The sequence below is a fragment of the Larus michahellis genome, chromosome 2, assembly GCF_964199755.1.
Source record: "Larus michahellis chromosome 2, bLarMic1.1, whole genome shotgun sequence".
NCBI classification, from domain to species: domain Eukaryota; kingdom Metazoa; phylum Chordata; class Aves; order Charadriiformes; family Laridae; genus Larus; species Larus michahellis.
The window spans coordinates 29,315,832-29,342,316 of NC_133897.1; the positions used below are offsets into that span (position 1 = coordinate 29,315,832).

The 26,485-nt window shown below is 37.9% G+C and overlaps 1 protein-coding gene across 4 annotated transcripts in view; it reads right to left on the reverse strand.

The window, feature by feature from the left end:
- The window catches only part of ICA1 (islet cell autoantigen 1), a 72,786-nt gene that overhangs the window by 11,565 nt on the left and 34,736 nt on the right, over positions 1 to 26,485 (reverse strand). Inside the window, exons 8-13 of one of the 4 annotated variants that reach the window (XM_074574754.1) lie at positions 14,620 to 14,745; positions 14,332 to 14,430; positions 6,608 to 6,702; positions 4,526 to 4,575; positions 783 to 845; positions 605 to 646 (exon numbers count right to left, since the gene is read on the reverse strand). In XM_074574754.1, the coding sequence (XP_074430855.1) occupies positions 605 to 646; positions 783 to 845; positions 4,526 to 4,575; positions 6,608 to 6,702; positions 14,332 to 14,430; positions 14,620 to 14,745 (475 nt within the window). The remainder of the gene's footprint in view (positions 1 to 604; positions 647 to 782; positions 846 to 4,525; positions 4,576 to 6,607; positions 6,703 to 14,331; positions 14,431 to 14,619; positions 14,746 to 26,485) is intronic. The other 3 variants (XM_074574751.1, XM_074574752.1, XM_074574753.1) reach the window with 3 other exon arrangements.

The window sequence follows — 26,485 nt, forward strand, 5'->3', positions numbered from 1 at the left end:
AGCACATCCCCTTGAGCTGGCACTGATCTAACAAAAGCATAAGGATAGCAGTAGAGCCTGGGATGAAAGATTGCTTTCTCATGCGTATATGAGAACAGCACAGCAGATTTAATTAACTATCTGGCTGAAAGAAGTCACCAGTTCTTTTATTTTTTTCAAGAGGACTAATTCATTTGTTTCTGATAGGTAAATTCCTGATACAAAATCTTGCGGTTACTAGCATATTGCCAAGGGTTGTGATACAACAACTAAAGAACCAAAAAGAAAAGTTTGTGAAATGTTATAGGAGGGGTGAGGTTTACAGTGGGACCTGCTTCCCTGGGGCAAAGGCAATATAGTCTAGTATACCTAATTTGGAATCACCTATTACAATGCGTTTTATCCCGAGCAAGGTTTAGTTCGTATTATAATATTAGGAACAGTGCCTCTGCATGTAGATGAAGTTGAGTTTCCTTTAACACCGTTTAAATACTGCAGCTGAATAATTTCATTCATAAATACATCAACATTTCAGATTATGAAAAATTAACATCTAAGATTAAAATTATACTTGGTGCTTGTAATTGAAAAGCAGATGAAACAGACATGCACAAATGTTTCATACCATTTTCTTCAGGTTGCAGGTCTAATAAGTCATCTATGGCACCTAAAAGCAAAAAAAAAAAAAAACAACAAAAAGAAAAAAAAGAAAAAAGAAAAAAGAAAACCAACAAAGGAAGATCTGCAGTACACTGACAATCAGTACGTATGCATCTAAAGGTAGTTTTCTTAAGTTTCTTCACCTGAGTTCTGCTTGTGGTTACAATTTCCTTGTAACGTGGATATGACATCCTTGCCATTGTCAGCTGCAATCAAGATCCATAAACATGTCAAATTGCACTTGGCACAAGACCACGCTTATAAACAATGTCACTGTAAGATCAACATGCAATGGTTGTTGGTATGCATGTTTAAAATGGACCTGGCCACAATGGATGAAAGTCTCGAGATGTAAGACCTATTTCTAAGAAGCGAGGCAAATTTCCAAATAATAACCTGAGGGGGACCTTCCTTTAAATCACTGCCTTCCACACTAGCCCATCTCCAGGCTGAGTGCACCCAACTGAGGCAACTGCAAGAATCAGGCAGGTCTCTGCTGTGCTCCAGAAACAGACACTTCTTTTAGACATTTGTATTTAAACAGGCCAGTAGAGAGCACAAAAGTGCTCTCATCACTCCTAAAAGGATCTCATCACTCCCTAAATCACCTTCCTTGGCAACGTGTTCTTCCTCATGACACCAAGTTTGGGACTGGGGAAAAGGAATCTTCCTCCAAAGCACCCCAGGTCAGGATAATAACACCATCTCCTCTTCTGCAGGGAAATAAATGGGCTAGGACCAATAGGAGGGAAAATGTATAGCTGAGGGAGGGAAAATGTATAGCTGAGGATTATAGACTATCAGAAGTGAAAAAACACCACCATGCCCCAAACTGTAACTACCTTAAGTTCTGACCAAGTTTTTTAGGTTAGATATGGAGTCAAAACAATCATCTAGATTCCATCTATCAGTGAAGAGAAAGACACCTCCCTCAGGTGATTAATCGCATTTAAGACACGTAGCAAAACAGGAGGGATGAGCTGCCTGCTGAACATGCCTTTCTCTCCCCATTAACTGTTGAGGAAATCTAGCTCCTACACAACAAAGTCTGTAGCTCTAAGGGCAAATGAAGTATTGCCGGAATTGGATGGTAGATCTGCTGGAAGCCTCAAGTTTGAGGCTGGGAAAGGAGACAAAAAATTCTCTATAGAGGAATAAAAATTGACAGCCAAGCCCTTTCAGGCAAAGCTTCAAGGTGTGTTCAGAACTAAATGAAACAGAACAACTTGCTTACTGGTTTAATCATATTATTTTAACAAGACTTTGACTAGCACAACAGCCTGGAAATGTGCCACCAGCACTGGAATCAGCTGGTCATTTAAGGACCCACGATCACATCTGATTACCCTCTATATAGATAGGAGAGGCATAGACATGCATGGATGAATATACACGATGCTTCCATACAAAGGCAATGCACAAAGCAAGGGGGGAAAAACCCAACACTAAATTGACTGGCAAGGGAAAAAAAATAAGAAAGAGAAGTTCATGAAAGATGGGATATGGATGGCCACAATTCTGTAATGAAAAAAGTACAATTTTTGCTGAAAGCCTGCCTTGGTTCAGTGGTAAACATGATGGAGCCAATCTTAAAAACACCCATAGTATCTTAAAGGAAAATCCAGAGCAAATGATAAAAAATTGGAAGTTATAAAGTAGAGGTAGCTGATGAGGAAAGCTAGAAGAAACATGGCTCCATCACTAGTAGCACTACATCTGTATTACTTTAGTCTGTACGGAGTACCTTAAGGAAAAAAAAAAAATCTTAGCAATGGCACAGACCCACTAGTGTATGGAAATGGAAAAATTTATCAGAGCAGGCAGAAGTATTCCAAAATACTTCAGTTCCTTTTAAAGGGCAATGGAGAAAGAGACAAAATGAGGTATTTATATTATGGACGATGGTGAAATATTTTACAGCCCATAAGTAACTCAGATTCTGAGATCCTAGAAAACATCTGCTAAGAAAATATAAGTCAGATTTTGTATCCAAGAATATTAAAATATATTGTCAAAGAGATAATTGCAAAATGGGTGAAACTTCAAAACACTGGAAAAGTCCTAATATTGTGTCATCATTACAAAACCCACCCAAACAACAACAATAATTAACAGGGTGACTCAAGTAATTGCAGGTAACTATGGGCTGGTAGCTCAGCAGTACTCCTAGGCAAAACATTAACTGAATGCCACTCAGTAAGGGATTCAGAAAAGCATACGAGCATAATAAATGCTCCTATAATAAAAGCTTTTTTCATGGAAAGCAGACCTAGTTAAAAATATCCGATTAATTTCATTCTTTGACAAAACTATGAGCTTTCTTTGGTAAAGATACTTGTTTAGAAAGAACTTGACTTTGCACTGACTTTAGCCTTCCAGCTAAAAAGTTAGCACTGCATAATATCTATAATGAACATATTGAATGGATTAAGGATCTGACAACTAACAGATGTCTGAAAACAGTTGTTAAGAGAAATAATTGCAAAGTAGAAGTGTTTCTAGTTTAGATCTGCAAGGTTTAGTGTTATATCCATCGCTATTCAATGGCTTTAGCAGTCATCTGGAAGCAAACACAGAATCACTCTTGAAAAAAACGTGCAAACAACTAACAGACTATTAGAGGTGGTCGTTCAGGCCAGTCATTCAGTTTCTGTAGTCACAGCTGGGAGAATTTAATACCACTAATTTAGAAGTTATATCCCTAGGAATAAAGAATATAAGCCATGCTGCAGAAAGGAAGAATAAGTCCTGGAAAGCTGTGACCAAAAGAAACCAAGTCTTGATAAACAACAAATTAAAATTCAAACTTCTAGCTTGATGTTGCAGCAAAATGAGATATCCTTCTTGGATATAGAAACAGAAATGTGATCTGACTTTCTAGAAACACGATAGGTGAGACCAACATCAGAAATGTCTTTATAGTTACATATTTCACATTTTAAAAGGGATGTTGGAAAGTGGAATGGAAACAAAAACTTAAAAAATAAAGGACTAGAGAAGATATCTTCAAGGCATCAATATGATTAGTCTATTGAAATGAAGATGTGAAAGGTGTCTTGATTTTAATGTAGTACCTTTTAAAGAACCTTCATGCGGGATAAAAGACTACATATTAAAGGGATTCTCCATTGATTTAGTAGAAAAAGGTATACTATAAGCCATGGCATTATTTAGGCTGGAAGGACCTCTGGGGGTTATCTTGTCCAAGCCCCTTGCCAGAGTAGAGCCAGCTATGAAGTTACATCAGGTTTCCCAGGGATGTGTCCTGTCAAGTCTTGAAGATGTCCATGGATGAAGATTCCACAGTTCCTCTGGGCACTTTTTCCAGCACTTTGCCACCCTCACCATGAACACTTTCTTTCCTAGTATGTAATCAGAATTTCCCTTCCTCTCACTTGTGTCCGTTGCTTCCCATTCTTTCACTGTGCGCCTCCAATTAGAGCCTGGCCATGTCACTGGGTAATAAGAATCCATCAGGTCACTGGCAGCAGCTGGGTGTGACTTCGCCTAGCTTTTAGGCAGAGGTTCCACTGAATTCATCAAGTTTTTAGCAGAGTACCTGTTTAATCACTGGAACAAACTAGCAAGCTAAGTGGCATACTTTCCTTGTCTCAATGCCTGTTAATCTGTAGGTCCTTTCCTTGAGGACGTGGCCAATGTAAGAATTATGCTTTGGAAGACAAGATATTTGACCTATCTTAGAGTGACTGAATGAAATGCAGTGGGATATAATATATAAGAGACTAGGTTTAACAGATCTTCCTGGCTTCAAGATTTATGCATTTGTAGGGATTTGCTGGCTGAATTGAACATATATGAAATGAACAAAAATGAAAAAAAAAAAATTACAGCATTTATGAAGTTATGAGAACATGAAATAAAATACCTGAATAGTCTGATTCCTTGGTATGGCTCTCCTCATCTAACGAAATCAACCTTAATTTGAAAGAATAAGAAAAAAAAATGAGAAAATCATTCTAAGGTTATAGAATAATAATACATTTTTCTCTTTTTGGTCACATCATTACAGAATCATATCAATAACAAATAAATGGCAATTCACGTGGACTCTTGCATTTGCTGTATATGCTGCTCTGTTGTTAAATTTTATTGTTTCATTGGCTGAAGCCTATTGAAAACCAAAATCAGATTGAAGTCCAACTACCAAAACCTACCACCCTTCCATTTTTAATCTAACTAAATCGCTGTAATGAAAAGTACAGTGTATTCTGCTTTCCAGATTTGCTCTTTCATAATTACCAAGGAGATACAACTGTTTCAAAAAAACCCAACAAGACCCAACCCCAAACCTGCTTTGCACTTCTCTTTTTAAGAACAACTAATTAAAAATCGTCAGGTGAGTTTTGTCCCACTTCACCTGATTTCTAAAAAACCAAATCAGCACTGTTGATAAAAAAAAAAAACTGACAGAAAAAAAGCTGTGATTTACAGGAAATTCTTATACAAAGGTAATTTCTTCAGTGAAGAATATATTCTTTCTAACCACTGTTATTTTGTGTAAAAAACGTTCAAACCAGCAGGGGATGAAGCAGCCACCAGGCTGATGTGGTGGTGAAGGGGACTGTGTGGGCACATTCCTCCTATCCTGTAGTGAGAGGACAAGAGGAGCCACTGCCCCTGCTCTTGAGGATAGGCTTCTGGGGAGCAGAGGAAAATTAGATTCAGGCCAAATTCTGGTATAATGAATGTTTACTGTGAATGGAAAGTTCTTGAGGATTTTAAAAGCTTTGTTTTGCGTAATTCTTTTAGAATCCTAAAAGTTTGTTTATGGTTTGTTTTAGACAGAAAATGGTGATGGATTTTTTCCCCTCAGTTTTATGACAGAGAAGGAAAAAGGTAATCCATAAATAAAATCAAATACTAACATGACAATGCACCTGATGCGTTTGCCGGTAGGTGCCAATGCACACATCTTGCATAAATCATGCACTCATTCTAGAATTCTATATGCAATATTGAGGAAAACGATGGTTTATGAAATCTTTTATTATTGTCACATGAGATGCAGCAGATTCAAGGAAGGGCTGTGGAGACAACCACCTGCCAAATGGTACTCGGCCAAGTCCTTTCTAATCTGTTTAGCACCAAACCTGGCCAATTTATAAACTGGTTCTGGTCAGTGGTTCTGAATCTAAACAAGTAAAAGGACTGGAAAACTGGACTCTTTAAAAATCCGTTATTATAAATAGCCAAGCAAAATCCACTAATTACCAGCCAAGCTGTTCTCTGCTTTTTGACAACTGATCCTTTGCTGGGTGCTTCATTTAACTAGGGATAGTCAAAACAACAGGTGGCAGCAGGATTATATCAACGTGGCATCTCCTCGCAACTGAATCCTGATGGTCCCGTTGGGGAGGGATCACATCTCGCTCTCCTGTTCTCCTCTCCCCATAGCAGCCCATTCATAAGTCTCTCTCACCTCAGAGCTACAGGTAACTCAAACCTCGATAGCATCAGCTCACTTAGATGTACTTTTTACTAAGTATCTACTGCTTCATTGGATTACTAACCGATGCTGTATACATTACAAAAACTAATCGCTGCTCAAAGCAATCGGGAATCCATATCCTATTCCCAGGTGAAAGGAGATGCTGCTGAAGGGAGAAATACAATGCTCATACATCTTCTCCCATGTGTAGTTGTTTACCATTTCTTTTACTAAAGAAAAAATAAGGCAAAAGCTGAAAAAGAAGGCTAGGAAAGATGAAAAACATATAAAGGTTTTATGGTTCTTTTTAAACTTTATGGTGAAATTAAGAGCTTTATTAGTTTTCATGTACACATTACAACTTTTCAGGAATTCTTGTATTAAGCTTACTATTAGCTAGTATGATCAGACTAGCTGTGTTTATGTTTCCATTTACAAATATTTGGTGACTTTAGCAACCAGAAAGCAGATTATAGACAAAAATACTTATTATTTTAATATATAGGCCATGTGACTTACTGACTCTGATGATCTTGTACTGATCTGGTGCTTTCAATCTGCAGGTCCTCCTTTTCTGCTTTTTCTGTCAATTTATTCACAGGATCTTGTAAGCTCTAGATCATAACCATAATATAAAAGAAAAGAAGAAAGTAAAATAGAATCAGGGAAGCAAAAATGTGTCACTTAAGGCCAAACCAGCCTATAGAACCTACATAAATTAAGTAAGAATGTTTTTGAGCTGTATCAAAACTGTATCTGACTCAAACAAGCAAAATAAAAAAATGTTAGAAGATACTCATTCAAACTGAGTCGCATGAACACACTTTATATACGAAGGTGACTCTTGGCTACTTCTACACTCATGTTCTGTTTCTGATATTTCTAAAACCATGTTTCTTTGCCATTTTGGGGTGTTTGCCTTTTTTTATTTTTCCTCCATTTTTGCCCTTTTTTTTTTAAAAAGATGAGAAAAAAAATCATTCTTTACATCTGTTTGTTGCTCATATACTGCTTCTTTACTTCTTCATTCTGTTTTTTTCCTGACACAACCTCAGCAACTGCAGTGTAGTGGGAAGATACTACTTGTATCCTGAATCTGAAAACGAGGGTTAAAATCTTGGATGATTAGTCAGATAGAGGCCAGGGCTGATATTATGAAACCCTACTGTCCCTTTGCAATTTGAAAGCTATAACATAACAACGTACAGTTTCATGGTCAGCATTTTTATAACCAAAATTTGGATATGTGAACAAGCCAACACGTAAAGCATTATAGACTGACTCTTTGAGATTGCAGAAGTGATAAATATACTACTGGTTGTCCCTGTTATGCATTAATTAGGGTTTCTGCACGAAAAATTAAATAACTGAAGATAGTAATTAAATAATCGCAGATGTTAGCAATGTGAACATTTGGGTCTATCAAATGGTTTTACTGTGAAAGTGAAAACATGTTCTTCTTTCCAAAGTACAACACAGTTTCTGAAAAAAATCCCCATGTTTCATGTGACTAGTCCTGGCCACTTGTAATTACGTTTATTTGTGCCTCACTGATATTTGTAGTAGTGCATCTCACCCACCTTCTCCCTCTGTACTCCAAATAGCTGAGGCTAAAACAAATAAGCCCCCTTCTGTACAAAACGTAACGAACGCAAAAATGTAGTGGCTTTGCATCTGGAGTTTTAACTAAATGGTAGTATGTTTCATTGGAATAGTAAAACAAAGAAAAAAACCACGGCTGCTAAGACCATCTCATCTATTGAATAAAAGTTAGAGTCCCCAGGCCATCTCTTAAAAGAAAAGAATTCCCAGGCATGTCGCAGGTCTTGTTCGCACTGCCCTGGTAACCAGGACAGAGGAGTCCCCAGAAGGGGCTTTCCAGTTTCTGCTTGGCTCAGAGCTTGTCTGTATGAGGAAATGTACACTTCAGTGTTTTAGAAACCAAACTGGTGGACCTGTCGTATTCTGCAGTTGCATATTTTTTCCCTCTCAGTAAGTTAGTTCTTCTATCTAATACCACAAATTAATTTCTCATAAGCACCTAGAGCACTGCAGACATCATGCATCAAAAGATGAGGGATCACAAAAGCAGTAATAATAAATAGAGGCATTAAAGAGATTTACCTTATTCTGTGGTTGCCACTTTTTAAAAAAACTGTAACTGTGCTGACTGGAAACAGTTTTAAGTGTACTTCTTGTATTTTGAGTAATGGACACTAGCCACCTCAGCTACATCACCTATGAATTAATATGCTACCTCTTAACTGCATTTGTACCCTGTGTTGAGTTGATTAGATCGCACTTCTTGTACTATTAAAATCGATGGGAATTACTCTATTTACTCCAAGAGGCCCTGGATTAGGGTTCAAAACCGTAAGAATATGCACTATACTTGCACAAAAGTGCAGTGCAGACAAAGACAAAAGAGCTTTGCATTACAGGGACCGTACTGCTTTGGGCACTTGAATCATCTTGGACACCTTCATAGTAGGGCACACAGTTTACCATAATCGGAAGGTGACGGTGCAATAGTTGTGGTGCTCTGCCTGCCACTAAGTATAGCAGCACAGAGCCTGCCCCAAGAAGGATGTCATGGTTTTGAACAACAAACAGAACTGTTTTAAGTACTGCCTGAGTATACAAGTCAAAGAGAATTACCAGAAGTAAAATCTTCTGCATCTTCACAGTCCCTTCCAACCTACACAATTCTACGATTCACCAAGAAAAATACAAAGAAAGCAGCATTCTTCTTTAAGGAATTATATTCTATTACGCTTCCTTTATGAGTGTTTCAGGAAATCCATATTTAAAGGACTGTGATCAAACCACGGAAACAGCATATAGAAATGGAGTTCACAAGTACGTTGGGAAGGAAATAGCTTGATAATAATGGCACTTACTATTTCCTGTATTAGAAAAACAAATATAGCTCTGAAATATAGCTTCAGTTTCAATGGAGATTATGATAAACATTGTTAAAAATCACCAGCTGTATTTTAATGCAATAATTCAATTTAGCAATTTAATTTAAGACGTTATTCCCTCCAATTCTGATAGCAAATAGTGAAATTATTTTCCTCTCTCCTGCCTCTCTCTACTCCACATCCTGATGTACACTACAAACTGAGGCATCTTTTTAAAAAGATTAAAAAAAATAATCTACAGAATGGGTATGAAATAAAGCAGAATGTTAAAAAGCCACTGTAAAGTGTTCTCTAAACAAGAATCCATGGTAATGTGATCCCTCTTGTCAGCACATGTAGAAATGAAACTCATTCCATTAATTGTTTCAGGTTATATCAGAAGAAGGGAAGAAGTCCCATCGTCTAGAAAGTGTAGTGATTAAACAAGGCTATAAAGATACATAGTGAGTTCAGACAAAAGCAAGCACACTTCAGTTGGGCGTATGAAGCATCACAGACTTCGTTGGCTCAGAGCAGGGAAATGTGTAACTTCTAGCACTCGGCTGGTTGCTCATGTGGACTCATGTGGACTTTGTTGCAAGCTGCACAAGTGACTGAAGGTAGGATTCCTCTCCTGTTTAGAAAGCTTTCTCCCTAGCTTCATTGTTTCTCTTTTACTATAAAAATCAGGGTAAGATTGTACACACTAATAGAGCAAGTTCACAGTCGTTCACTCTGCCTGTCTCGTCTGGCTCTACAACCAAAAGTCACCCGGTGATACTCGGTTTGCTCCCAGCACTCAGACTAAATATCCGAACCAACAAGGGGTTCCTGCGCGGCAGAGTTAACTCTGGTTCCAGCTCAGGCACCGTTCCTAGCCTGACTGATACTCACTTAGACAATTCCTTCACCTACATCTGGGCTGCATTCAAGTCAAGCCAAGATCATCTGGATGGCACACAAAACCTGTCCTCTGCAGTTAAATCACCAGAGTGTTGACAAGGTGCTCAGCTTGCCCACAGCTCCCCCCAAGTGCCTTGGACAACTTATGTGCTTCCTCTTGACTGAGAAAGAATCAAAGCAATACAGTTAAGGGCAGCTCCAAGAGCAAGGGATACATCCTAGGATGTCACAACACATATGGAGAAATGCAACACCACTAAGGAGACAAGAACTTGGATATGTTTCATTTGGAGGGAGAGCTGAAAGGGAAGAGGAAAAGCAGGTAGTCTCAGAATTTTCTCACGGAGATTCATTAAAAAAAAAAAAAAAAAAAGACAAAACCAAAACCAAATCCCACAACCCTAAAGAAACCAACCAAAAAAACCCCTAGAGATATAAAATTATAGGCAATCTTGCCTATGAGTAAAGTCACGGTGCTACAAACAGAAACAAGAAAGGATACCAGACCACATCAGAGGTCAGCAGAAGGCAACAGTGTTGTAGAACCTGTTTGGACAGAGTTCTCCAAATCGTGGAAGGAGCATGGGCAACAGCGTTCCACTTTGCACGAAATAAACAGATGCACGGAGATTTATGCCTTTTAACTCCCTTACCAGGGCTATTATTATTTCTAGGCTCATACAAACTCTTCAGGAAGTTTGGTATTATAGCATTAAAATGTAAAAAATGCAACTAAATATTCATTAAGTAACTAAGGCAAATAAACAGAGACAGAAATTAGAAAAAGGTATCATTCATGAAAAGTAGCCCCTGAAATAAATTTGAATTCATTTGATATACGGTAATTTCAAGATAATGAAACCTTAAAGGCTTTACCAAAACAGCAGCCCATCATCTTTAATATTACGGCAATGGATACAGTAACGGATACTTTTACATCACGATACAGAGTTGTTAGCACATTAATAATCATCTTTCATCAAGCATAAAACTTGCAGTTAGGAAGTACAGCTGCAATAGCACAATTATACTACTCTCAGCATATACCCTGAAGCAAAGAAAACAAATGGGCTGCTTTTCATTAAGGGACTTTGGCAAACATCTCTAAAGACAATGTTTTCTTTCCAGAAACAATCCTGAGAGGCGTTTAAAAGCCTCTTTCCTGAGGTAAACCTGGTACATTAATATATTCACGCTGCAAAATACAAATAGTAATTTTCCAGTACGTAGCACCTTCTAATTTTTCAGTAAGACAATCTACATCTAAGACAAATATTAAGTTTCTTTAAATTCTTGTTTCAAAGTAAAATGCTAATCCTACATACACGTATGCTTAGTTTAATTCAGCAGGATCACTTGTATGAGCAAAATTAAGCTGCTACTATCAGAACTGGAATCATAGAAGACAAAACGATTTGCAAGCACCAATTCAAAATTTTCTTTTAGAAAAGATCCCTCTTAAGATATGACAGGGAAAAATATTCTAAGAGGGGTTAACTCCCAATTAAATGCAGAAATGGGCACATTGAAATATTTTATGTACGTTTTAAGCAATTATATATTCTTATTGTATATTTTTCATGCATAAAGTCAACAGCAGACATGGCATCTTCATTGGGTACATTTTTAGACCAAAAGTTTCTCCATCAGAAACTAGGCTTCACCTAGATCAGCTACAGCCATTTATTATACTTCATAAAAAAATAATACCATGTAATCTCCATGTAGAACTAGCTTGCAGCTCCCTCTTAATATATAGTTACTCTGGCATGAACATATGATATGGGTGGTAGGGATCAGTTCCCTAACCATAAACATCTATTGTTATTCCACACTCAGGTCTAGCAGAGGAGACACGGGACTCATGGGAGTCCCACACCCTTCAGAAATGACAAGTAGAGGTGAGCTGACTTGCGCTAAGAAGCCATCTGAAGTAGCAGCAGACATCTATTCTCGTAGGCAACAGAATCTCACCTGATGCAACCACCAGATTTTCCTTAGCAATCGCTTAATATAAACAAACCCAAACTACTAACTGGGGGAAAAGAGTGCATGGAGGAGACTTCACTTTGGTACAGAAAATAATCCCACACTCTAGACACCGAAAGAAATAAAGGACTGATACTAAAAGGCAGCGGCAGTCTTATTCCCAAGCAGCTGTTTTCTGAAAGCACAGACTTCCATGAAATTCTGTTGTATAAACTACCTCCTGATTAGCACCATTTCTCAGCATACATATCACTGCAAAAACAGGAAATCACATCCTTTCAGTGCAGAAGACCAGCAATAAAAATGGTTAAGATTCTCATAACGAAGTTAGGCTGCATCCTAAACACACTACAATATTCACAACAATTTTTACAGTTACTTTTCTCTTCAAGGGAGTGCTTGTTACACATGTGTGGACTCAATAGAGATTGTATTTCTTCATCATAGATTCCCAACTTAATTTCAAATTTAGATTATACTGACATCTTTCACAAGAGGAAGTTCAAAAGAAAACAAGCATCCCCAAATCTCTCTCATCCTCCATCACAAGGGTACTTCACACTCCAGAACAGGTGCATTTTCTTACAAGTTTCTCTCCAAGGTGTCCAAATGTTACTGTACATTTTGAAACATCACATGTCTTGTTCAAATAATCACATTTTTAGAGATAAAAGAGAATAAAGAATAAATACCCAGCAACAATATAGGCTACCTACACAAATTAGACTGAAATCAGTTTGTATCAAAGCAAAGAGAAAGAATTCCTCAGAAACCTTCTAACATCAGGAAGTTATGAGAACAGCCCACCAGCACGGTTCTCGCTCCTGAGCAGGACCCTGGCCGTGATAAACCCAGGCTGTGAACCAGACATTGCTGCAATGGGAGGCAATGGCCAGGAAATAAAGGGGACTTTCTTTTCTGGTTTGGAGTTTAATTGGTGAGCCTGTAGGCAATTATTATCAATGTCAAGATATCTATGCCCAACTGTCTCCTGCTGAAATCTGGACATAAGCTCTGGCTAAAACCCATCTTCCATGACGAGGACTATGCGAGAAAGCAGCTTAGAGTTATATTAACTTCATAGCAAATGAGGACTTCTGCAAGACAGGATTCTTCAGAGGCTGAGTAAGATGAAACAGTTTATGAGCCTCCTTTTATTTTTGTCCTCGGTTGGGAGAGATTGAGCTTGAAGTTTGTTCATTTGTTTGGTCTGTTGTCATGTTTCAAGCTGCAGGAGTAACAGTCTCCACGAGCTCTTTTTGCACTTCAAAGTTCAGAAACTGCTCCCTCCCAACCCACACTCTGGAAAAAACTTTAAATATAGCATAGTCACGTAGGGACAAGTTTGGTAGTCTGGGGTGAATTAAACCTTATACCTTCAGGTGCCTCTTTTCCCGGAGCTCTGTGATAACCACAGGCTATATAGCATAATGCAGCCCAACTTCCACTTCTATGTGTCATATGCACAACCATTTCACGGATTGAGGCTATGACTTGTAATTGTTTACAAACTGGGTTGTCTCTCCAGGCGAACAGTGGCTTTGCCACAAGCTGTTCATTCCTCACTTTCCTCCCAATGGTAACCCTTCTGTCAGACCTTCAGACAAATGTTATTTTTCTCGCATGCAAATAGGACCAGGCAATCATGTACCTATTATGTTGCACAAAACAACTACAGACTACAAAATAACAAAGACATCTATGGGGATAACTGGAAAGTTAACAATTTTTTTCAGTTTTCCCATTGCTGCAGCGATCCTCGAACTGCAATGGGCAAAGCAACTTCTTATGCAGGGGCAGGCATGACCAGGAAAATACACGGTGCTGAATGATTGTTTTTAGACGCCTGGCGAAACTCTGAACTCGGACTTCAGTCAGATATTGCACATATTCCATATTTAAAGATTACAAAGGATCAGCAAATACCGCTAGTCAAGCAAAACAGTATTTCCCAATTTCCCAGAGCAGTTAAGGGTTAAAAAGTCTGAGTACAAGTGTGGGAACTCTTGGCATCCACGTACTCATATTCAGTCCAATAAGGTGTTCTTAAAGAGTGTCAGTTTTTAAAAACAGATGCAAAAGCAAAATAGTATTAATTTATTTGTGGGATTTTGGAGAGCAACATATATTCCTAATCCTGCTTGATTTTATGATTCTTTAGGAATAACCAAACACAGTCCCAGTTAGCACTTAAACATATACTTAAGTGCAGCCCTGAATAATGTCTTCCTTTGAAATATTCCTTAGTCACTGCATTCTACATGCAGTTTTTGATCCTACTAGCCAGAAGTACATTAAACAGAAAACCTGTATTTCAATGAAAAGACAGCACAGGGATAAAATTGTCAGACAATATACAAACAAAATATGAATGTGTGCTTTCTACATACTTGTATGATTTCTTATTTGTTATTACAGTGCAAACAAACATATCTATATATTCCTTACCTTTAACATAGTGAATTCATATGGCTGATAACCTTTGAAACTTTCATGGATAGCTGCCATCGTGTGTGAAGTTTTTTCCCAAAAATGAAGAAGTGTTGTCTGTAAGGTAGGATAGAATTTCAATGCAATGTTAGCTTTAACACCAATCTGCTTTCAGTGCAAATTTCACATCTCCCCTCCAGTACTAGTTACATATTCTTACAGTTGAATGTTGCCATGGTAACCTCTTAACAAACCAGACATTAACAGGAAATCTTTCTTTTGGAGGTCAGTGTTTTCTTTGGATACCTGATATGTTGTTAACACATGAGAAAGGAGGTTGCATCTGCTCGCTCCCAAAAGATCCACTTTTTGACAGACATCAGTCTTCAGTTTGTCAAAGTTGAGTTTTGCATGTCGCACTTGAGCTTGAACCTTCAAATAAAGGGACAATTGTTTATGTAGTGATTTTTTTTCTCCATTTTTTCTCCATTTTTCATGAAAGAGCAAACTAATACAACTTTCAGGGAAATTAGACAACTGAACGAAGTCGATTAAAATTTATATACAACTTTATTATAGCATCAATCCCATTGAAATTAAGAAATGTCAGGCTGATATATGCTAAAATATGTCTCTTACTATCTTCTATGTTACTACTTTTTCTAATATATTCAATATTAATATATTAAATATATACTGAGAAGATAATAACTGGAAAACATATTCCTTTTGGTATCTCTACAAAAATACCAATTCAAAGCCTGACCAACAAGTTTGGAATGAAAAGTTTACTGCATAATATACAGGCGCACATGCAGAGATGTCTCTATGTACCTACAGTAGGAGACAAATTACACTGTCAAACTTTAAAGTTGACCTGCAACTCTTGTTGACAATATAGCACTTCAATAACTTTGAACTGCTACAAAAAATTTGCTCGTTAAAGTTTCCCTTCTAAAACGGAGTGCTTTTCCTGTCTATTGCTATAAGAAAAATATCAAGGCCCCCTTTCTTAGGGGCAAACAATTTCAATTTCAAAGGGTTTTAGTTTTTCAAATTATTCTTCTGCCATCTGTTAAGTATATACAAGATACTGTGTGTTACAGACGCTGCACGTTTGACAATAATACTGGTATTTTCATGACCAAGTATCAGGGTAGAAAGTTGATGTCGGTGTTTTGTACCCAGGATCCCCCATTTTTATGACATCTTTGTAGAATACCCGAATACTATATTGACAAAACGAGTTTCTTTATAAGAACATTTGTATACAAAATTTAGCTTTCTTCTGAGGAAACAGGAAACAATCAAATCACAAAACATGATGCTCTTCCTATAACTCTTTCACAGTTACAATAAAATGTTTACCCAAAAAAACCTTCACAGTGGAAAAAACCCCCACTGAATGCAAATTAAATACATTTCCTTTCCTTTACTTGCCTAACTCAGAGAGTAAACTGATTTTGTTCAGAATATGCAGACTCAATCAAACTAGATATGATGAACTTGTACGCTCCTGATCTTCAGAAGTGAATACAGAACCTCGCAGCAAGTGCCTGTGCTCCTTGTGCAGTAAGGACAGACACATACCTCATAACACAACCTGAAATGTTAGGGTTACGACATTTCTAATATTATTTTCCCAAGCTTGCTTACAGTATATGAGACTTTCAACAAGGCAGAAAACCAGCAAAAGATCTGCATCACAAATTCATCAGATCACCTACTCGCACGAATTGTCGCACTCTCTGGGGTTGCTGGATGCGTGGCAGCTTTTTTTTTCAGTGATCAGTTCAGCTGTGCTTAAGTAATATAATAGGTAGCGCATATCATAGCTTTGATATGTTCATAATGAATGAACTACCATAATTCAAAATTGCTGATAAATGCAGCATCTCACAGGGGAGATTTTAATTGTAGAAAAAGATGACGTCTTTGCCTCTTTTTTTTTTCCAATAAAGAAACATTGGTGATACTCTACCTTTATAAAAATAGCTTTGTGGTTAGTGTATTCATCCTGAAGGGGAAGCCTTCCAGGATAACTACATATTACACCAAACAATCAATGAATAAATACTGAGCTCTGGTGAAAACTACATCCCAAACTTCTCCTGACCTGATCCAGCGCTCTAACTACTGCAATACAGCACCTTACTGATGACTTGCTTTGTTTCGGCATATTAAAAAGCTTCAAACCAAAGAGGGTTGTCTGGAGGTAGGAGAGTTCTTGGGTACTTAGGAAATATTTTGGTGAGGTGGAGACAGATTTGAACCCCCTCAGGAAGGAGGAAATTGCTCCCATGGCTTCCACTCCTTAGGCAAGCATGACAAATGCTCAGCTGTGATATAAAAAGCAAGGAGCAGCTACTACCAAGGTATCCCCCTACAAAGGACAACATTTTATGAAAAGCCTTACCCAGTTGGAACTACACAGGCATGGTCCGAGACTGCCTCTTAGTTTGGGATCCTCAAGGGCCTTACACTACTTCTTTTAGCCTGTTGAAGCCCAATCAAGGCACCATGCGATCCATGCCCGGAGAAGTCCCATCCCATGCACAATTGTCTAGTCAAAACAGCAGGTGGATAAAGAGCTTACGGACCTCCAAAATTAGGTAGCAATGGAGGAAGACAGGAGCAGTGGCAGAAGCCGCATGGAAGCTTTATCCAGTGCTGGATAAAACATGTTTGTCCTCCATTAAGTTCAAGTGATCAAGAGAACAGATTTACAACATTGGTCTAAAAAGCACACTTGCAAAGAAAATCATGGGCCTGTGCAAAAAAGGAGGTTCTACCTGAAATCCAAACATGAGATTACCTACATCTTTTGCCAGCAAGAATTACTACAACAGGAAGGTATTTAAGTAAGAGATGCTGTAGGGCTTTGAAAAACCTAGTGAGACTTGAGATCAGATTGTGATCCCAGTTACAGCCATGGAAATCCAGAGAAATTCAACTAATGTCAGTGGAAACGTGTCAAATATAAAACTGTATTTTACAACGATGCAGCTGAGCTCAGCATCCCTTTCCTAGTCAGAATATCATAGCACTAGTGAAAGCACCGTAAGAACGGCTGTCGCTCTGTAGACTGACACTCCATGTGTGCAAAAATGTTAGTTCCGAGGAACAGAAATACTGCATCGGGGATGGTGGGCCACAGGGAAAAAAAATGTACTAGCAAATGTAATTATTAATTTCTACAACTGTAAGTCTGCATAAGGACTTCATACAACAGACTGGGATTCGGGTCTACCTCACGTCTCCAACTCCTTAAGAGAAAACAAAAAATCCAGAAAACAAAACCCTGTCGTTTCCAGTTGCAGTCTTCCCACATACAGTCTTCGGGGACATTTAGCAAGAAATGTCAGCGTTTATCTTAATTTAACATGTAATTAGTGTTCCTCTTAAAAGCTAGAGCATTCATAAAGAGGTGATCCACAACACAACGTGGAATACAAATCTGTATATTTGACATGCCCATGCAGATGATTCAAAATACTTAATGTAGTGCTGTGTTACCAAATGCCACACATTTGTCTTGCCAAACAGAGATGATACAATACTAGAAGAAATATTAAATTAAGGATTCTTTTAGGGTTTTTTGATATACTGAAAGTTTATTGAGCAGAAGTACTCTCCATTTTGCAGTAGCCATGCAGGAGAGCCGAGAAAGAACACCGCATACTACATCAGCATGACCTTTGCCTTTTATGAGTGCCAATAAATGCATTTTCAATTAAAATTACTATTAGACATCTTTTAAGATTACTTGTGGCTTCAGGAATTAGGTATAAAACCTTAGTGCTTACAAAGCATAATCTACTTAATACCACACAAGTTATCAGAATGAACCTTTGGTTTTCTACTCAAGGGAAAGCTGATGTAATACATACTAATCTTCTCCTTTCTCTGCAATTACTCTCTAAGACATGAGAAACAGGACCTCATTGTGGTCTAGGTCCAGCAAATTTTTATTCATATATTTAACTTCATTAAAGCTGAACATACAAAATTTCTTCAAAATCCTGGTCTGAAAAGCATCAGGATTTTATTGACTAAGAGAACTGCACGATCCAAATGCAACTTGGACATTTTACGATGAAAAATCTCCTAAGCATCTGAAACTGTAGGTCTTAGTTGTGAGGTTTATGCTGTACAAAAAAATCTTATGATACTACTGACATAAAAAAGGTTATTAGTCTTCATCTTTTTCTAAGTAACAACCTGGAGCAACCTGCTTTTAATTTCCCAATGGAAACATCAGGTACAATATTTGTGGAGAAGAATTCTTTAAAGAGAGCACATAAGAAAACATAAATTTGGAAAGCAATATATTATTAAATCAATAGCTTGATAAACCATAAGATAACAGATAAAACTGAAATAATTTTAAATGACTAAAATAAGTAAGTAAATAAATAAATGTTAAAATTCTAAATCCTGGGGGCTTGAAAGTCAAGATTCTGGTATGCTTGATTGTCAGGGCAAATATTTGCTGATACAGGTTTCTAAACCTATATTCAAACAGAAAAGTTGCCGTTTTCAAGAGTGCTAACATTAAAAAAACAGTGTTCAGACCCAGTTAAAAACGCCCACTCAGTATGTTCAGTTACTGCAATACAGATTTGTCATGTATTTTCAAGGAATCCTTATGTCCTCTACTGTGTTATTAGTTTCTTTTAGTCTATCATAAAATGCAAAATTTATCTTCGGTAGTAACCCAATTTCAGGGAGAATTCAGATAGTGAAGCATCATCTCCAAAATGAACTTAGTTCGGATAAATGTACTAACTCACTTTACGTACAGTGTATTTTTGTCTCAGCATTTCCAACATAGAAGCAGTAACAGATGCTTCCAGTCTAATTTGTCACCCAGCCTCTCACTTACTCGATCTGAAAAGCATGCACAGCGCGGGTATAGGCTGGAAGGAGGGGGGTAAGTAAACCAAGAGGGAAGAATGTCTGGAATATAGCAAACCTTCCCGTTGGGGGTCTGGGTAAACTCTATCAGCAGATGGAATCAGTACGAATCTCTGCATTAAGTAAGCATAGCACCTTCTGGCATACCTGATCGTATACTGCATAAAATTAAACGCAAACTGTAGTAGGCCGTAGTTTGAGCACAAAGTATTTAGCGTACAGCGTATCTTACAGCATTTCTGCATATAGCACAGAAAGTATAAGGAACTAGATTCCCAGTTCCCACAAAACTGTAATAACTTCATAGCTTGAGTGGTGTTATGACAAGGAACACCCATTACACTTTTACACGAGCATATATAAGCACTTACTGATTTTTTTTTTCTTTACTTTTTTTTTAAATTCAAGATTGATGCTGGGTAGTCAGAGAACATAAAAGGTAATGTTTTCTACAAAATAATGCCTGTAACTAAAGTTTTCCACGTACAATGTAAGGACTTACAATGTCTTACACAGTACTAAATCTGATTTTGTGTGCTTTAGTATGTTCCACATTTTGCAGACTATACTTTGACTCAACTGTTCCCTTGGGTTGGAATAGTATTTATTGCATTCACTAATCTCTGCCCCATCAACTTGTAGGAATAACGCGTAAGAACAATGGTTAAAGAAGAAGAGGTAGCATACTTCTGTTTGCCTGCTTCAGCCCTGTTTATTAAAATCTCCATTTATGATCTGATGAGAAACACTGATAAAAACTGATTTTAGGAGATGAAATTTATAAAGTGAGAAATGCCTTGGACAGTATAATAGATTCAAATAACTCCTCTTAGGTCTGAAGCTGAGCAGATGTACATCAGATTTGTTCAAGAAATGGCACTATTCTTGAGGTATGAATTTAGATAACCTGAAGTGCATAATGAGTTCCAATGATAACTTTCTTAAATTTGCCATTTTGGACTTAATTATGATTGTCTGCACTTGTGCATACATCCCCATTCACCTCATCCTATTAAGCTTGATTAAGCACATTTGCAGTCGTATTGCAATTCATATAAAGGAATTACCGTTGCACGTCTACCTGTCTCACTCTGGAACGCAACGAAAGTATTGTCTGCCTTTCTGCCACAAAAGAACAACCAATACGCCAGTTTTGAAAGAGGAGTTATGTCTGTGTTAAGAGAGGAAAAAACGCAGGTATGCCTGCCATACAGGCTGCCTTTTTCTTCTTTTCCTGTGCAAGACCAGCAGAGTGGAGCTGCTACCCGTGACTCAGATTCCCAGTCGCTGCAGCAGCAGCACAAGCAAATAACACTTTGAAACGGCTGTCAAAAATATACATATCTTGTGTTGAGGTAGTTTAAATGTATCTGCAAATTCATGTGGAAAGACAATAGATAATTGAAAGCTGAATTAAACATATATTAAGCTCGTTGCACTGTAAGAGAGAAAGGAAACTGGCACAACTTTCTGGTTACCCTAAAATGGTAGAAAACTCTTGTTATGAACAGACTTGATCAAGGCAAGTCAATCACAAAATACAACACAGCACAAAGACTTTTCAGGCACCAAAGACCATTTTTCTAGTGGTTGAAACACTCATGGTGAGAAACAAAATAAATATTCAACTGAAACACAGTGATCTACAATGTAATACAATGAAATAATTGCAAATATCTACTAGCAAATTACTTGCCATAACTACCCTGAGATTTTAGATTTAATTGAAGCATCTAATTCACTTGTTCAGATTTCTCACTGGAGGCTGCAGCATGTTCATGACAGTCCTGGAACTGAACGTAAGCAATAGAGGAAGAATGCTAATGTACAGCAAAGAAGAAAAAGAAAAGAGAGAAAAAAAAAAAAGAAGGCAGAAGTGATGCTATACCACTCCATAACATAATATAGAGAAATGCAGCTTAATATGGATTAGTGTAGCAGTAGCAGCATTGCATTGTATTTACTAGGACCAAGAACAATCACGTTTCTCCGCCAAACAACTCGATCTGAAACATCAGTTGACTACAAACAGAATGACCATAAAGTCATCATATGCTGGTAAAAAGTTTTTTTTCCTTTAATGACAACGTTTTTGTTTCTAGTCAGAATAATCAAATCACCATGATTTTAACACGTGTTTTGCCCTCCTTACATTATGATGAAGCAGTCTAGGGAAAAGAACTAGTAAAAAGTCACGTTATAACTGAAGTGTTATTCCCACAAATGCGGCAGTTTTCATGCAAACTTTGTCACTCAAACCTGCTACACTGTAGCTATTTTCACAATCCTATTTGAATTCGCATGACAGAATCATTCTCACACTTAAGTTTTCCTTCTCAAAAAATGAGTTTGGTCAAAACCAGAATTTTTCATCTACCTCTGCAATCAGAATGGGGGACAAATAACAGCTGTAATAGTTTTAATTCACACACAAGAACAATAGCTTCTGATGATAATTCACATTTTCAGTTGAATATGTGACTATTCCCTTTGATTTCAATAGTATTGCTCATTATTATTTAACATCTGTTAAAATGAAGGTTTCAATGAGACCGGGTCCCATTGTCCTTGACACCAAAAAGCACTGAATAAATTACAGGTCTGCCCCAGAGTTAAGGAATACTTATGCACAAGCCAAAGCGTTTGAAGGACAGGGGTCTTAAATTAGGATTGCGCTGGGAAAACAAGCCCTTACTGGGGATCTATAGGGGTGAGTGACTCTTGCCCCTGGGATAATGGAGTCTACCCCACCAGAGCATTATGACATTATAGCAGCCACTTGTTCTGTTTTGCAAAATTAAACAGCTAAACATCCCCGTCTTGTAAATACAACCGTGAACAGCCTGCACCATTTGTGATTTGTGTGGTACAGTTTCTCTTAAACCTCCACTGCACTGTACACATGTGCACGTGAACACGCATGCAGGTCCACTACAAACTTTTCTATTGCAACACCTACCAGCTAAAAAAGCCTCAGAGACACCGGGTGTCTGGAGACAACACATTCAAGCAAACTTCAGCCTCCAGCTGTGCTCCTGATCTGAGAATCTGGAGAGTCTGAAGGGCTTGAAGGTGGGGTTTTTTTCCTGCTTATACTGATTTATAATAAAAATACAAACACATCCTGACTGGTGTGAAGGTAAAATTGAGCTCTTCTACTTAAAATTCCAAGCTTTGTGTTTTGTTTTTTTTTTTTTTTTTCCTTTTTATTTTTTTCCGATTTCTCAGGGGTAAAGCAGTAGGATTTTAAACTTCTCTCTCCCTGTTCCTTCTGTCCCCCTCAGGAAGGGCTAATAGAGATGCTATAGGCAGGAAAATACTTGGGTACCAGGCAGGGAAAGGATTATATGACAGAACTAAATTTTACATGGACACTTTACACCGACACGTGATAGCCTTGATACCTTTGATACAATGCACAGCTCAAAATTAGCGCGTACCATGCACCGGATAATAGAGCAGAATTTCTCAAGTCCATGAAATTAATAGAAATAAAAGAACTGTTTTTATGTTCTGTTCCCATCTGTGCCTGTGATGCTGTATAACGCTATAGAACGACTGGGGGGTTAATTATTTTTTCATCACAAAAGTAATCATACTCTGACAGCTCTTACTTCTGCCTCTAACATGCCATACTGCCCTGAGGCACTGAATAAATTATAATTTGAAAAGAAAAAGAAATAGGAGCTTTTTAAAGAATCTATATTGAAGGAACTTTGCAAAGTTGCATTACTTAGAACTTAAACTATCTACACACAGACATCCACATATATATTTTTAACATTAGAGTACCATCTACCACAACGGAACAGAACAACCTGAAAATCTTTTACAGTTGGATGATAATGTTCTGTACTTTAAATCTATTAGCAATTACAGATTTTAAAACCTTATTCACCTAGAAAACTAAGTAATCATGTAATAGGGAAAGCTTATTATATTTGTGTTGGATTAAGTTTTCACAGTTTTAAAAACTTATCAGACGTCATTAGTTTTAGTTGAATACTAATTTTTAAAAAGACCACAATTTTTATACTATTTTAAATAAAAAAGATTTATACTTAATTTACTTTTTTCAGTGTGTTAAAACCACTTTATTAGAAACATTCAGGTATTTGTGGGTAACAAAGTCTTACACTCCAGGAAGCACAAAAAAGGATCCCATATTTTCTCTGATTCTGTGATTTTCAAAACGTTCTTATAGGACATGGCCCATTTCAGCGGTTCTTTGAGGAGAGCCATTATAAATCCCATACTATTCTTCAAAATTGTAGTCACTATTTTGGCTCAGTTTTTGCCAGAATTTGTCCCTGTGCACAGCAGGATTCCCATCCCCTTGGTCATTCATACCTGACCCAACTTTGAGAAGCTCTGCAGGTTTTCTAGGAAAGCATTCCTAGACAGTTGCCGTGTATTTGGCTACAGAGTTTAAGGCCAGAACAAATCAGTAGATTAACATTACAAAATACTACTCCCGCACTTACCCTAAGGTGTGTCTCCCAAAACACGCTAGGTGTGCCTAGCTCAGATGCTGACATCTACACTGTTACCCCATGATCTGTTCCAGAGGATGGAGAACTTGCCAACACAAACAATTGACTCTGGAGTTTGGTTCATGTTACCCTAAAAGTGCCCAGTTCTCTCCACTAGACTCTAAAGGGAGCTTTTGACTAGTTAAGTCCAGATATCTACACAGCAGATGTCTGAAATCAGGGGTGATGAATCCTAACCTAAGTGACATCCAGGAAAAAAACACGTATTTTCTTTATTGCTAATAATAACTGTCAGTATTTAAGTATGTGCCTTAGTTACCATTTGAATTCATGCAGCTTAAGCTTCCAAGCCATAAATCTCGATAAACTCCTAATGAACAGACTGAGGAGCCTCAGCAACTTACAGACCACGGTCAAACCAATTCTCCATCTTCTCTTTGACAAACTAGACCTAGAAACACCTTCTTTTAAGTCATTTCCCCTCATCCTTAAGTTACTATTCACACTTTTTGATACTCTTTCTGTCCAGTTTTTCAAGACAGAGATGTGGACTGCTATATGTGCTCACTCAAACTGTACCAAGAGACTCCTGCCACTGGCTGACAGGTAAGCTACATCCTTAGAGAAGATCTTGACAAAAACCATTGCAGAAAACTTGCAAATGGAGTTGCAGAGCTGCAATTAGCAATTCGCTGCCTGGGAGGAGAAAAGAATTAAATATACAGAGAGGTGAAATTGTGATTAAATATAGAAAAGAGATCCTTAATCTAGAAGTCCAAACATAACCTGTCGTGTTGTTTGTATCTCCAGTCACTGGGGATGCGGCCATTGTGCTTGGGGTACAAATATGGCCCAGACAAACTTCTACTTCCATCCTCTGTTCCCTTCTCTGACTCCGGAGCCTCCTGCTTTTCTTCTCACCTGCCCATACAGCTTCGTCCCAATTTCTAGCCCCGTCCTTATCCTCTCAGTACTTTGGGCCGGATGGCTGCCTTTTCCTTCCTGGTTTGAAATCCATGTCTATAGTCCTGGGTCAAGGAGAATGTCGTCTTAAAGAGTAAAGTTCCTAATGAGCATTGCTGCATTTGTTTTTTCTATAACAGCAATATAAAAACATAAGGTAAGAAAAGATACTATTAGGTACACTGAATTAACTACTGCTGTTTTTTAAATCTCAACAGAGGATTTTTTTCTAAAAGATATTATACAAATACTGTATTTACCAAACAGGCAAGTCGTGGACATGTACTACGACTTGTTTGTGGATTTTATTCAATAGAATATGAAATTTGCTCTTTCTGTCATATTTATGCCACATTTTCCCCTTAAGTTTTTCAGTGCTCAGCCTGTAAAACTTTTACTGCCTTGAGCCTGTTGGCTCACACGCCACGTAACTCCAGCCTGGCTGTAATGAGTAAGCCATGGTCAAAACTGCTTACTTCATAACCACTGACAGTCAGCAGATGTGAGCAATTCTCTGACCCCTGTGAGGATATAAGGTTATGGCTGGCTTGAATATTCTTCCTTTTTTTCCTCCCAAAAAAACAAAGGCTGTTTGTACCATCTTCTGATATATTCAGTGACGGCTATCACAGAAATTGAATCCTATCAAGTAGCTTTGCCTCTCTCCTTTATGCAAACACATACACATTTCTCTTACTTCTTTCTCTCTTCCTTTATTTTTTCTACTGCCTCACTTCCTTCCCAGCCCAGTGTTTATTCCTGCTGTTCTATAATGTACCTTTTCCAACCCTCTTGTGTCTCTTTAGGGACGGGGAAAAATGAGAGCCTCCTCACACATTATGCATGTGATTCCATAAATATTATATACTGACACAAAGATTTTTTTTTTTCACTCTGTATTTTTCTTCCGCTGAAAGCCAAGTTGGATCTCAAGAGCACATCAGTTCAGGCTCAGCAATGGGGAAAAAAAAGCAGGTAAGAACAAAATGTTTGATCAAAGACGTAATTTAGTTTCTGTAAAAAGAATAATAATTAGGATTTTGCAGCTCAGAAAAAAAAAAAAGTGACTAAGGAGGAGTATGATGGAAATCCATCAGACCACACATACGAAAGCTGGAAAAGACCAGACTTCGTCCAACACAGGAACCAGAGAGCATTATACCAAATCAGCCGTCTAAACTCAACGCAAGGACAGAGGATCTTTACACAACACCTGTGCCAGTAGGGCAGTCCTCTGATCACAGCAATCTGGTGCGATGACCAGAATTTCCATTGGTTCAAAAGACAATTAGACAATTTCATAGGAAAAAAAAACCCTTATGATGCCTCTACTGGCCACAGTACTACAAGAAAATGCCACTGTGTATTTGCTCTATGCAAGTCCCTGGTTGCTAGCATTGGTCACCAATGAAGACAGATGATGGACAGACAGTGGATTTTTGTTTGGACTAACATGTCCGTCCTTAAGAATAAGGTAACCCTGAGGCACGTTTGAAGGTCAAAGTGGGTTTGTGAGTTTGCAATACTGGATTCAGACTGGCTAAGTGCCTTCTCACGGTGGGAGAACTCTCTGTTCTGTGGTCTGAGGCAGCGCAGATACTTCAAATGAGCTTTTCCAGCAAGGTAATAATTTCTTTAACACCTGTGTAACAGCAGATTTTCCATTATTGAAATTCAAAAGCATGCTGAGCTATAGAATTTTATAACCGTAGGAGTACTAAGTTTCAATTGTCAGGGTGTATTCAAGTACTGCCTACGCCCAAACATGCCTAAATAATAGAATGCATGTACAAATGCTT